This window comes from Grampus griseus (genome assembly GCF_964374135.1).
Source record: "Grampus griseus genome assembly, chromosome: 12".
NCBI lineage: Eukaryota > Metazoa > Chordata > Mammalia > Artiodactyla > Delphinidae > Grampus > Grampus griseus.
Window position 1 is genome coordinate 21,913,818 of NC_139006.1, and position 13,600 is coordinate 21,927,417.

Below are 13,600 nucleotides of genomic sequence, written 5' to 3' on the forward strand. Positions count from 1 at the left end.
AGCCCTGGAAAGGTAAATGAGAGACCATGACAACCTTTTACTCCTCATTCTGCTGCGGGGCTTGTGGTCACCTGCTGGCTGGTGCCAACCTGTCCTGGCCTGATGGAAGCAGCAGCAGTGATGAAGGGTGGGGAACACCTGTGTGAGTGGGGTGAGGGGAAGGGCGAGCAGAGGTCAGTAGGCAAGGCCTTCAGTTGCTTCTGGGAGGCCTTGCCAGGACATCCCACCTGCTTTCTGCTGCTCACACCCTTCTCATGCTCTTCTTCCCAATCCAGTCTGTGCACAGGTCAAGGGTAACTGCCCTCTCCAACTGAAGCCCAGTGACCAGTGACCTTCATCTAGCAACAGGCACCAGGCTGTATCTTTCTCAGCCTTTTGTTGAAACAGCCTTATTCTGAGAGATTTGGACATTGGGTGTGTGCCTTTATAAAGTTAGTGTTTTGAAATAATATTCCAGCCCAAGCTTGACTAGAGAAAACAGTGAAAGATCTAACATATGAAGACATGTTTAAGGATGCCTCATCAATTTTTAAACTGAAAATGTGGGGCAAGGGGGAAAGTATGACCAAGTAGTGGTCTGTGTTTTCGTTTGTTTTGGGAATAGTATGATCAACGTGTCATTTTCTTAAGTGTGGATTATTCATGGCCTATTTTCAATCCCAAGCCTTGCTCCTGACAGGCAAGTTCCTGACGTAATCCTGACTTGCCTCCTGTCCAGTCCTGAGTGCAGGAAATACAACCTTAATTTAACAGCAGCTTACATTAAACATAACTTTTAAAGTAAGCCGACTGTGAGAATTATCATTTTCTCAAAATATTAGTACTTTGGACCCTGTGCATTAACCTGGTTGTGTCTAAAGTTGAGCTATAAACAGGATTAAGCACCTTATTCTTGACCTGCTCTTTTCACTCGAGAAACCTGGAGATGAGTCCTCCCTCCTAGATTTTGTTTAAAATGTCTTTTAAAACATGCCTGGCCCATGGGGGTCATACCTGGCCTCCAGATCCCCGTGACTTCTGCCTCCTCGTGAAGCCAGGGGGGCTGGAGGCGGGAGCAGGCGGCAGCCGAGGCTTGCACTGCCCTGGGGCCTGCAGCCTCTTGGCCTCCAGGCTCTCCAGATGCACCCCACTGAAGCTCCCAAGCAAGAGGGAGCTGCACGCACAGTCCCCTCAGGTGCTGTTTGATGTGCTCAAGCAGGGAACAAAAGCCAAATAAAGGAACGAGAAGTCCTGTCTATTTCCTCGTTTGTGGTGCTGTCCCTCAGGGCCTTCTGCGTCCCTGAATTTGTGAACACGGCTGGGCTACCCCCTGAGACTGGCACCCACTTGCTGTTAGTTAACTCTGGAGCCCCCGAGGGCTTGTTGACCTCAGGCAAAGGGGTCTGTGCCCCTAAAGAGCTTTATGGAGGAAAGTGACACCACCTGGCCCCGAACCTTCTCACTGGGCCATCATGTCCTCTCTTGCTGGAGGCAAGTGACAGCTGTTGCAGCTCTTTCTGCGTCACTCTGGACAGTCCCTTGCCTCCTTGAGTGGCCAAGACTGCGAACTGGAAGGGACCCTAGTCCTCATGACAGAGGCTCCCTCCTCCTTTTACAGATGGGGAAACTGAGGCTGGGGCTGAAAGAGACTCTGACTCGCCGACCACTGGCAGCTTGTCTGGCAGAGCTGGAGACAGCGCCCAGGGGCCCCTCCTGATGCAGCGTGCTGGTGGGGAAACGGGGTGGGACAGGCAAGCGGCAGAGCAGACTAAATACATCGAATCTCAGTTCAACAGGAAAGGGTCCCCAGCAGAACAAGGACAGCTTCTGCAGCACAGCACTCAGGTGTCTGAGCTTGTTCAGTTGCGGAGGACTTTGCTGCATCCCTGACAATCCACCGTCCTGCTTATTTAGTACCAAGTACAGGGAGCTGTCTTGTTGTAGAAGGTGTGAGGTAAGGCCGCCCTCTGGTGGCTGATGGAGCTATTGCTCTAGCCACATTCTGGTCTAAGGCTCAGTGTTGCTTTCCTGTGGGGAAGGAATTCAGATTTTATTCTTTCTCAAGCACTCTGGCTCACAGAGACTTTCTTGACCTCTGAGTACTAGCCATCATTTGCCCATCTTATAGGGGCTTTGGTTTTTGTTTTGAGCTCTCCCCCCACCCGTTAGAGGTGTCTCGCTTCCCTAACGAGATTCAGGTTCCTATAAGCAAGGATTATGTCTTACGTCTTGTTCTTCCTCAGCTTCTACCCGTTGTTCCCTTAGCTGGACATGAAATTAGAAGGTTCACTGGGGTGGAAAGGAATCCTTTCCTCCAAAAGAGAATCCCACCCCTTCTCATTTTTCCCTAAAACGTTCTAATCTCATCTTTGATCAGTAGTTCCCCAAGTGGTTGAATCATCAGAATCCCTCGGAAAAGCTTCAGAACTCAGTTTCCTGGGCCTTACTCCAGCCCTGCTAAATCAGTCTCTGTGGTTTGAGCCAGGAAATCTGCTTTACAGACTTCCCAAGTGGTTTTTGATGTGCAGCCAGGTTTGGCAGCCAACTGCTCCAAATCCCCATTTACAATTATTTCTCGTAGCTTTTCCCCCGACAGCATGTCCAAAGGTCTTTAGTTTATGTCACTTATTAAAATTGACCGTTTTGAGATTCCTTCGGAAATATTCAGTACGTTCCTCTAACTGCGGTGCTGGATGATGTGGGGAGGAAGCAGGACCGCAAGAGAAGGACCAAAGGCATTTGCTTTAGCTGCCAGTGGCCCTGTGTTCATAGCAGAAAATACTGAAACCAATACCTTTATGCTGACTGGGCAGGTTATTGGTTTGTAGTTTGATTTTAAGGTTTAGGCTGGATAGGGAGACAAAGGTTAATCGAGTACCCAGCTGTTTATTTTCACCATTTCTAACTCATTTGGTTCCCAGGATAACTGTACAAGGTGCTGTTGCCCACTCCCCACCCCCCGTTTTTTTAAACAGATGGGCAAGTTGAGGCTTAGGAAAGTTAGTAACTCACCCAGTCACATTAGTTGGTGACTGTCAGATTCTGCATTCAAATACAGGTCTGATTTCCAAGGCCAGCTTCAGAAAGGTAAGGACCAGGGTGCCAACCTGCTCTTTTTCACTCTGCCAGGCCAAGCGAGCCGTGCAGCGGGGAGCCACCGCAGTCATCTTCGATGTGTCTGAAAACCCAGAAGCTATCGACCAGGTAAGCTCCTCGGGCCAGGCCAATGCTGCAGTGTCCCTGAGAGAAGCACCTCCTTTACTTCGCCTGGCTTCTCACGGTTGTGTCACCCTCATCCTCAGGGCCCTTGCACTTGTCTGCCCTTGTTAGTTATCCGTGTTTGCACATCATACTCCAAGGCAAGTGTATCAAGAGGGGTAAGAGCCAAGAAGCTGAGGGTTGGTGAGGCATTTTCAAAGGCCCTTCTGGGGTCCCGCTCCATCCTAAAAGGGGCATCATCCTCAGCCTCGTCCTTCTGGGAGCTCCAAGCCTACGATGCTTGAGGAGTTTGAGGATTTCCAAAAGGGTATCTCGTGTTCTTTTCCTCCAGCCTTTCTTTCTCTCTCCTGCTTCTTGAAGTAATTACGTCTTCTAACCAGGACCTCCTCTCCTTCCTTAGCTAAACCAGGGGTCAGAAGACCCACTCAAGAGGCCAGTGGTGTACGTGAAGGGCGCAGACGCCATCAAGCTGATGAACATTGTCAACAAGCAGAAAGTGGCTCGAGCAAGGATCCAGCACCGCCCTCCTCGAGTGAGCCTCCGCTGGCCACGCCGCCACCTTCCCTGCTGCCGCCTGTGCCTTAATCCCCTTTGGGCTTTGGCCTTTTGCTCCTACCTTCTTTCCGTCTACAATGCTGATGCGCCCCAGGTTCCTGCAGGTTTAGATCAGACTTAAGGCTGGAGGCCAGGGAGAAATTTCAGCCGGCTCCTCTAGAGGGGATTTGAAAAGTCCTTCCAATGATAGGTGATTTGTGACCAAATGTCTCTTCCACCTGGCATCCCCTCTGGGTAAACTCCTATCCTTTTTTCTCTTCTGTCCCATCTCCCTGTGAAAGGCTAACTGAGGAGCATTGAAGGGAAGGACACCCTGCACTCAGCTTCCTGTATCTCCCTCCTTCCGTCTGGCCTAGACTAGAGGATAAAGCCTGTGCTTCCTTCTTCCTATGGGGCAAATGCATTACTGAAACCCCCTAACTTGTATTTGATTCTGGAAAAGTAAGCTTTCAACAGGGATTGGGGCTCACGACTTCCAGGTGGTTAATGAATAGCTTCATTTTTTAGGCTTCTCTTAGGTGTATTAAAGGGACACTGCTGGCATCTTTTGCTCAACCTCAGACTGAAGATTCTAGGAACCTAGGACAGGTGCCCCACAGATGGTTTATTTCCTCCTCACGAATATTGGAATATTCACATAGAGGATGGGTCTTTTGCACAAAATATCCGGATACCCATAGCATTCAATTAGCAAAACTCCATTCCTGTTGGCTAAACACGTCCCAGATGAGGTAACTTTAAGGTTTTAGGAGGCAGTGTGCCATGAGGAAAAGGTAAGAACTAAAACTAGAGGGAGTTTGCAAAAGAACTGACTTGCTGGCTGCTTTTTAAAGGAAAAAAGGGCGCTTTGGTAAATATGACTCATTGTAGTGGAAGCTGATATTTGTGGAAGCAGCATACAATTTTCTGAGTTGTTGTAAACCATTAATTATATGGTTAGTAATCACGGTTCCCTCAAAACATGACACTCACTCTTTTGTCCCATAAATGTGATATTTGTGTTTATTTGGAAGGGCCTCTCCTACCGGTTACGGCGAACTTTGCGCTATTCTGCAGGGAGCGAGGCTCTGTGAACAGAGTTCTCCTGGCTGTTAGGAGGCCTGGCTGAGACCGCTGCGGCCTCCCCGGGCCACGCTGTGGGGCACTACCTGGGCCTGGATAGCACACTGTGTGTCTTAGCAGAACCCTACATGTGCCCTGCAAAGGAGGGGAAATGCAGCCCGGTGGCCCCATCCTTCTCCCGACCAGGGCTGGCCCAGCCCGTGTGCCAATCCCCTGTGACTCACTGTGTCCGTGTTCTGTTCCAGCAACCCACGGAATACTTTGATATGGGGATCTTCCTGGCCTTCTTTGTCGTGGTCTCCTTGGTCTGCCTCATCCTCCTTGTCAAAATCAAGCTGAAGCAGCGACGCAGTCAGGTAACGCAGAGCAGCCTGTGAGCGTTCATCCCTGCGGCCCCTTTGCCGGCGCAGACCTGGTCCTGAGCCCTGCAGCCTGTCCCCAGCGGCCTAGAACCAGCAAAGATGGAGAAAAAGCAGAGCAAAGCTTATAGCACTGTGTCGTCTCTGTTCTGAAGGGCCAGTCCTACAAAGGCCAAGCCCTGGGGCCGTTTCCAGCCGGGGGTTTTTCCAAAGAAATGTTTAAATGTCAACCTGGACCCCTAGAGCCCTGCTCCTCAAATACGATCTGGGGACCAGCAGCATCAGCATCACCTGGGAGCTTGGCAGAAACTCAGAATCTCAGGCCCCACCTCAGACCTGCTTCATCCGACTCTGCATCTACCAAGCTCTCCAGGCGATGTGCTTGTAGGAAGGAAGGATTGGGGGTAGAGGGCAATGGGAGGATACTCGGGAATCTAGACTCTCAGAGGTGTAGCAGTGTGATGTCCACAGCGAGAGACGGTGGACTGGGCGCTGACTTCTCTGGAGGATGGGTGGCCATCAGCGACGGAGCAGCAGCTGATGTTTGTCGAGCGTGTCTGGTTTGCTAAGTGCTGGGCACCCCAATGCATGGTCTCATTTGCCCTCAGAACGTTCTCCAATGAAGGAAGGAACCCTTAGCACAGAGCAGAGTTGGCCAAATAATTAGAGTAGACCTCTGCTGGTACTGCTGCTTAGACCGATGTGGTGGACACTTGGGAGTCTAGAAGATCTGTGCTCTTGTGCCGTGGCCTCTGAATCTTTAGTGATTTCTCAGAAGTCTGTCCTGGCCTGATGGAGACTAGTGTTTGGCCGACCATGGCCCCAGGGGTGACTAGTGCTGTTAACATGTCCCAGACCCTAACATGGACCACGTTCTGCTGTGCAGAATTCCATGAACAGACTGGCCGTGCAGGCCCTGGAGAAGATGGAAACCAGGAAGTTCAACTCCAAGAGCAAGGGGCGCCGGGAGGGGAGCTGTGGGGCCCTGGACACGCTCAGCAGCAGCTCCACGTCCGACTGTGCCATCTGCCTGGAGAAGTACATCGATGGAGAGGTAACGGCAGAGGCGGGGCCAGTCCTGGTGGGGATGAGGTAGACAGGCCTGCAGATGGAAGGGGAAGGGCTTTTCCCACAGGGGAAGGGCCGAGCTGCCTAGGTCTCCAGGAGACGTCCTGAGACCTTCAAACTGCTCTTCCCCCCCGCCCCCCGGAAGCAGGTGGCCACATACACAGACACTCTCTCCAGGGGACCGAGCTGAACATAGGTGATTTCGGAAGTTGATCAGAAATATATAATGGGCCAGAAAACGTCTAGTTGTAAGAACATTTACACTTAATTTCAGAATTGCTCTTCTGAAAACTCTGGCGCTTGACTTGATACAAACCTCTCTTACAAAGCCGTATGGAACGTTTACGTTTTTACTTATAAAGAGACAAGGGGGGCTTCCCTGGTGGCACAGTGGTTGAGAGTCCGCCTGCCGATGCAGGGGACGCAGGTTCGTGACCCGGTCCGGGAAGATCCCACATGCCGCGGAGCGACTGGGCCCATGAGCCATGGCTGCTGAGCCTGTGCGTCCGGAGCCTGTGCTCCGCAACGGGAGAGGCCACAACAGTGAGAGGCCCGCGTACCGCAAAAAAAAAAAGAAAGAAAGAGAGACAAGGGATGTGATGTCCCCTTTTTCCTTCTAGCTTTTTTCTGAAATTTTAAGACTTTCAGAAAAGTTGCAAGAATCAGACAATGAATGCTGGATCATTCATCTAGAATCACCCATTGTTAACATTTTGCCACATTTGCTTCATCTCCTTCTGGATAGAGGCGTGCATATACACACACATTTTGGGGAGTGGGGAGCAAACCACTTCAGAATTAGTTGCAGGCATTTGATGCCCCTTTGATGAAAGTGTCCCGCTGCTGTGTAGACTGTTGGATGAAAAAAGAGGTTTTGCAGAGGCCTCCAGATGAATAGTCTCACATGGTCTCTACCTGCAGACTGCCTGAGTTCTCATCTGGGCCCAGGAGGGTTCTAGCTTTGTGATCTTGGGCAAGTGACTTTATTCTCTGTGCCTATGCTTGTGATATGGGCCCGAGACTGACCTGTACTCCAGGTGATCACAAAGGTTACACAAGAAAATCCAGGTAGGACTCTTGCCACGGTCAGGCACAGCCTTAGGTGTTTGAATGTTACTGCATTGAGCTGGTCAGAGAATGGAAAATCAAAGTAAAATTAGCAAGTCTGGAGGGTGCTTTGGGCTCAGGAACTTTAGAGGTGGTTCTGCCTGCCTCAGAACCCCATTACCTCCTCTCCACGTTGGATGCTTTGTTATTAACTGTGTGCCCCCAGGTGAGTGCTGAGGGTCCAGTGAAGGGGAAGACGGGAGAACTTTGCCCCCTTGCTGCCCCACCTGTCAATCATGAGTCCTGGGCATCTTCCTTTCTACCCACCCCATTTTGGGTATCTGGAGCCAGCCACCATCCCAGAAGTGCAGAAGGTTTTGGGGTGTATCTAGCCACCCTTCCATACCCCCAGGCTCACCATTTGCACTAGCATACAGCTCTGGCGGTCCCTTATATGTGGTGTGGGTGTGAGTGCCCTCCTCACAAGAAGGGAGCTGGCTTCCTCCCTCAACACCAAGCACCGTGGTTGGAGCTGGCTGATGGTCCGTGTCTTTCTCCCTAGAACCCATGTGTGGGCCCTGACTCCAGGGAACGGAGCCCACTTGTAGCTAGAGATGGGGAGGGGGAGCCTCTGGGCACTGCCACAGTGAACTGGGCTCCTTGGTCCACGGGAAGAAACACTGCAGGGCTGAAGACAGCACCGCCCTCTGCCTGTGCCCTTCCTTCAGGCTGTGTGTCCTCTCTCCCTCCCAGGAGCTGCGGGTCATCCCCTGTACTCACCGCTTTCACAGGAAGTGCGTGGACCCGTGGCTGCTGCAGCACCACACCTGCCCCCACTGTCGACACAACATCATAGGTAATTCTCCGCTGCCTCTGTTGTTGCTGGAGTGTCACTGTCTTTACCGAGTACCTAGCAGGAGCAGGACACGTGCTGGGGAGCGAGCAAACCACCGCAGCATTGCCACCTGGACTTGGAGGCGTGGGGGCTTGGGGTTTGGAGGCCTCTGAAGAATCACCCTGAGTCTGGGTTCTGGCTTTGACATGAACTGGCTTCCTGACCTTGGGCCAGGCACCCGGCCTCTCCAGGCCCTGGGCCCACAATCTCTTCAGTGGGATGACAGTGGTGACGCTTGCTGTGCCTGGTACCTCGGGGTTGTGATGCTGCTGCTGCCTCCCTGTGGTGGTGGATGAGGGCCCAGAAGGCAGGGTGCCCTCCAGGTATAGCTGTTCTCCCAAGAGGGAAAATGCCTTTCCCCTCCGTGTCCCTGTTGCTCTCTCGAGCCTTATGCCGTGCAGAGCAGCTGGGAGGTGGGAGATGGACCCTGACAGGAGTGACCACCTTTCGAGTGGAGAAGCAGGAGGCCTCTACCCGCGTGGCCAGGTTTGGCGACAGCTTAGAATGGGCCATGGTCGTGAGACTGGGCACCTTGGCGCCGGCCGCCTCAGTCTCTGCCCGCATCCGCCCCTTGAGCCCTTGGCCCCAGCGTGCACGCCCCCCTGACCGCGTTTCCTCCGCCTCTCCCCAGAACAAAAGGGAAACCCGAGCGCCGTGTGCTTGGAGACCGGCAGTCTGGCGCGAGGCCGGCAGCAGAGGGTGATCTTGCCGGTGCACTACCCCGGCCGCGTACACAGGGCCAGCGCCATCCCCGCCTACCCCACGAGGACGAGCATGGACGCCCACGGGAACCCTGTCACGCTGCTGACCGTGGACCGGCGCGGGGAGCAGGGCCTCTTCCCGCCGCAGACCCCCGCCTACATCCGCGGCTACCCGCCCCTCCATCTGGACCACAGCCTGGCCCCTCACCGCTGCGGCCTGGAGCACCGGCCTTACTCGCCGGCCCCCCCCTTCCGCAGGCCCAAGTTCGGCGGCCGCAGCTTCTCCAAGGCAGCTTGCTTCTCCCAGTACGAGACCATGTACCAGCACTACTACTTCCGGGGCCTCAGCTACCCCGAGCAGGAGGGGCAGCCCCCTCCCGGCCTCACCCCTGGGGGGCCGGCTCGGGCCTTCCCCCCGGGCGGCGGCGGCGGCGGCAGCAGCGGCCTGCTCTTCGCCCCCGCGGTGCACGCGGCCCCGGCCTCGCACCTGGAGAGCGGCAGCGCGTCCAGCTTCAGCTGCTACCACGGCCACCGCTCGGTGTGCAGCGGCTACCTGGCCGACGGCCCGGGCAGCGACAGCAGCAGCAGCAGCGGCAGCTCGGGCCAGTGCCGCTGCTCCTCCAGCGACTCGGTGGTGGACTGCACGGAGGTCAGCAACCAGGGCGTGTACGGGAGCTGCTCCACCTTCCGCAGCTCTCTCAGCAGCGACTACGACCCCTTCGTCTACCGCAGCCGCAGCCCCTGTCGCGCCGGAGACATGGGGGGCTCAGGCCGGGGGCCCGTGGTGCGCCTCGAGGGCTCCCCGCCCCCCGAGGAGGTCCTGGCTGCGGCCCGAGGCCCAGGTGCGGGGCGGGGAGAGCCCTGGCCCGGGCCCGCCTCTCCCTCGGGGGACCAGCTGTCCACCTGCAGCCTGGAGATGAACTACAGCAGTAGCTCCTCCCTGGAGCCCCGGGGGCCCAACAGCTCTACCTCAGAAGGGGGGCTCGAGGCCTCTCCCGGGGCCGCCCCGGACCTCAGGAGGACCTGGAAGGGGGCCCGGGAGGGGCCGATGTGTGCCTGCTGCTGTGAGCCCCAGACCCCCGCCCCAGACCCCGGAACGGGAGCGGCTGGGGGCGGCATCTTGTTCCTGGGCCCCCCGCCCTGTGAGGGCTGCGGCCCCCAGGTTGGGGAGTCACAGCCGGGGAGCTCCCAGGGCCCCTATGGCCTTCACCCGGACCACTTGCCCAGGACAGATGGGGTGAAGTATGAGGGCCTGCCCTGCTGCTTCTATGAAGAGAAGCAGGTGGCCCATGGCGGGGGCGGGGGCGGGGGTGGCGGCCGCTACACCGAGGACTGCTCGGTACGTGTGCAGTACACGCTGGCCCAGGAGCTCCCGCCCAGCTGCCACCCCGGGGCCCGGGACCTGAGCCAGCGCATCCCCATCATTCCGGAGGATGTGGACTGTGACTTGGGCTTGCCCTCTGAATGCCAAGGGACCCGGGGCCTCAGCCCCTGGGGTGGGACACTGCCAGGTCCGGATGCCCTGTGGCCCCACAGAGGCTTGGGAGCAGCCCAGCAAGAAGAGCGGGTTCCGTGCTGCCCGGCCAGGGCACCGCTGTCACTTCCCTGCCCTCCAGAGGATGTGGGGGCCCCTGGGGCCAGCTTCCCCAGTGCCCCCCAGGACACTCAGGACTCCAGTGCCACAGCCACTGAGGCTGCAGGTGAGAGCGGGCGGTGACGGTAGGCCAGGATCTGGGTCTTCTCTCCACACAGTCACTTTCTGAGTGACTTTCTTGGTGCCCTTGGCTTTAAACAGCATCCGTAACTGATGATTTCCAAGTGTTACTCCCCAATCCAGCCCTTCCTCTGGGCTCCAGACCTGCTGGCCCTCTGCTTCCATGAGCTCTCTCCCCCAGATGCTGCAGAAGCATCCCGCTTGATCCTGCCACAGCAGTGTCTCGAGTTCCTCCCTCTGCACCCCCTTCTCCAAGGCTCCCTACCCAGATGCTCAGGCCAAAAGCCCAGGCCCCAGCCCTGAGCCTGCCCTGCCCCTCATGCATCAGGGTCCTGGGCTTCTCAGCCTGTCTGTGAGAACCACATGTGCTGGTTTTCCCCTGGTCCAGAAAATTGAATCCCCAGAAAAATGAAACTTAGCAAAAGACATGCAAAACCCAAGTCCAGATTTTTTATTATTAGATTCAGCAGACATCATCAAATTGTGATAAAGTTGCCAAATCTTTTGTCTTCAGTAGTGAACAGTGTGCAGTCTAGCACCTTTGAATAGCACTGGGACAATTCCAACTCCAAAGTAAACCCCACGTGGATCTGCTCTGCTCCCCGCCTGCTGTCCGCAGCCAGGCCTATTTCCTCTCTCTAGGGTGAGGGCAGTAGCCTTCTGACTGGTCTCCTGTGGCCAGTCTTGCCTTCTGTTCCACGTGGGTGCCAGAGTCGTCTTTTTTAAAACATAAGTCTGTCTTTATACCAGAAAACTCTTCACTGACTTGCCATTACCTTCCAAATTTTAGAAATGTAAACCCCTCACCCAGGTCTGTATGATCAGGCCCTGCCGCCCCCGCCCAACCTCCTCCCGCATCCCTCCTTCTTCATGATGTCAGCCGCCTTGCCCCCGTCCTGTTCCTCCAACGTGCCAGGTTCATTCCAGCCTCCAGGCCTCTCTACCGCTTCTCTCCTGCAGATCTTGGGTTAAGAGCCGGCCTCCAGCCCCCTCCGAGCTCACTCTCACACCCTCTGTTTACTTCCCAGGTTTTCACAATCTGAAATTACTTTGTTGTGAGGTGTGAGAGCTCCGTAATGGGGGTCTTCCCAGTGCCTGCAACAGGGCCCAAGGCACATCTTTTGTACATTGTGTTTTCATGCTGCCTAAGGGTTTCCAGAAGGCTCTGCACAGCCCAATGTGGGAGGCCGGCTCCCTAGAAGGCCTCCGTGCCCTCAGAAAGGGGGCTCCACTTCAGCCCTTTACCATATACACAGTCCATCCAGCATCCAGAGCTGTCACTTCTGAGAGCCCACCACACGCTGGGATGGGCCCCCAGGTCCCTTGCCTCGTCCCTGCATGTGGTGCCCAAAGCCTGCGGGCCTGGCCCCCTCCCCTGACGATTGTTCTTTCTCTCCCAGGACGAAGATCTCGCCTGGCCGACAGTGGAGGCCCTGGAGCCTGAGCTCAGATGGAACTCTTCCGTGGAAATGGGAACTGTATGGAGATTCCAAACTCTGACTTCCTACAGAAAAAAAAAGAAAAAAAAAAGATTTTTTTAGCTTTGACAAACACAAAAGTGGTAATAAAGAGAGCCCTCCTCAACCCAAAATGTGAGCCACGTGTGGCAACCCCTCCTCCCAATTAACAAACCAACAGACAAAATTCTCTTAGTCTTTTGCCTCTTGATAACATGTTACTCTTCTGTTTTGTAAAGTGTGTGTGCTTGGGGTTCGAGGTGTGTGGGATTGACTTCTCTGCTTTGTTTTTTAAGATATTATATGTAAATGTAAAAAGTTATTTAAATATATATTTTAAAGAACCCTAACCGCCAACTTTTGCTGAAAAAAAAATCACTGCTGCAGTAATTGAACCACATCATGTGTAGATACTGTTGTCTCCCTGGAGGGAGCTCAGGCCTTTGAAAAGCTCAGGGCTACACCTGCCTTAGAAAATGAACCAGAAACTTGAAGTAAAGCTAGTTGATATGGGTACAAACTCTGAGGAACAATGCAATGCTGCCTCTTACTTTCTCGTGGCAAATCCCAACATACAAAATGTCAGGCCTTCTCGGAAGCCATGCCTCTCCAGCCTGCACCTTCAGGCAGCTGATGGAAACAGCTTGGGGTCGGGTGGAAGGTCTGCAGCACTGCGGAGCCGGGACAAGCCATTGCTACGTAAGCCCCAGGGTGACAGGGACGATTCTGCGTAGTGTCCTCAGTCTGTCCCCTCTGGTCATCGTCCTAACTAGGACAGAGTTTACAGTCCTGATTTTGGGCTTCCTGCCACTGGCTGCAGAGATGGCTCGACGGGGTGTGTGGGGAGAGACACCCAGGAGGAATGTACGTGGTTTTGCAGCCTTGGTGTCTACCCCAGCTGTGGGAGAGGTGGGATGGAGGGCGCCCCGGAGCGGACCTGTGCGCATGCGTCCGTGTGTGCCCGGCCACACACACCCCGGCTGCTTCCGGCGTTGGGCTGCCTTCCTGGGTGCGCGTCGCCGGGACCCGATAGGGTCTGAGCTCCCTTTGAATGACAACGTTTCCCATCCCATTGCTTCAGGGTTGTTCAGCCCTCTGCCTCGTGGCTGAAATTGCTCATCTCGCCTGTAAATGTCTACTATCCTTTCTACCTAATGCACTATTCTGTATTGATTCTCCATGAGACAGAGTGAAAGAGACTATCAGATAGTTTAGACCCAAAGGGTAGGTTTTTATATATTGTTCCAACCTTTTGTTGTTTGTTGTTGCTGTTGTTGTTTTAAGAGGGAAGAAGAGTTTAAAAACCCAAACCATTTTTTAAAAGTTTCCATTTTAAAAGGGAGAATCTATTTAAAGCTATTTCAGATCAGGGATCGTTATCCTTTTTGTCCAATGTATTTCTTGTTATTAAAAAATTTTTTAGAAGAAACTAATCACATTAGCTCTTGTGTTCGCTAACTCTTCTGGTCACTTCTGTTTATTCATTTATTCAGCAGGTGTTTGTTGTCATCTGAAATGCTCATTTGCTGAATAGGAACCTTGAG

At 54.2% G+C, this 13,600-nt stretch overlaps 1 protein-coding gene across 1 annotated transcript in view; it reads left to right on the forward strand.

Moving 5' to 3' along the window:
- ZNRF3 (zinc and ring finger 3) overlaps positions 1–12,963 on the forward strand; it is a gene marked incomplete at its 5' end in the record, with an annotated part of 145,824 nt that extends 132,861 nt beyond the window's left edge. Inside the window, 7 exons of the mRNA XM_082667800.1 lie at positions 3,109–3,183; positions 3,599–3,730; positions 5,061–5,171; positions 6,061–6,228; positions 8,043–8,145; positions 8,816–10,585; positions 12,000–12,963. Coding sequence (XP_082523926.1) covers positions 3,109–3,183; positions 3,599–3,730; positions 5,061–5,171; positions 6,061–6,228; positions 8,043–8,145; positions 8,816–10,585; positions 12,000–12,043 — 2,403 coding nt within the window. The 3' untranslated portion in view covers positions 12,044–12,963. The remainder of the gene's footprint in view (positions 1–3,108; positions 3,184–3,598; positions 3,731–5,060; positions 5,172–6,060; positions 6,229–8,042; positions 8,146–8,815; positions 10,586–11,999) is intronic.
- Between the last annotated feature and the right edge of the window lie 637 nt (positions 12,964–13,600).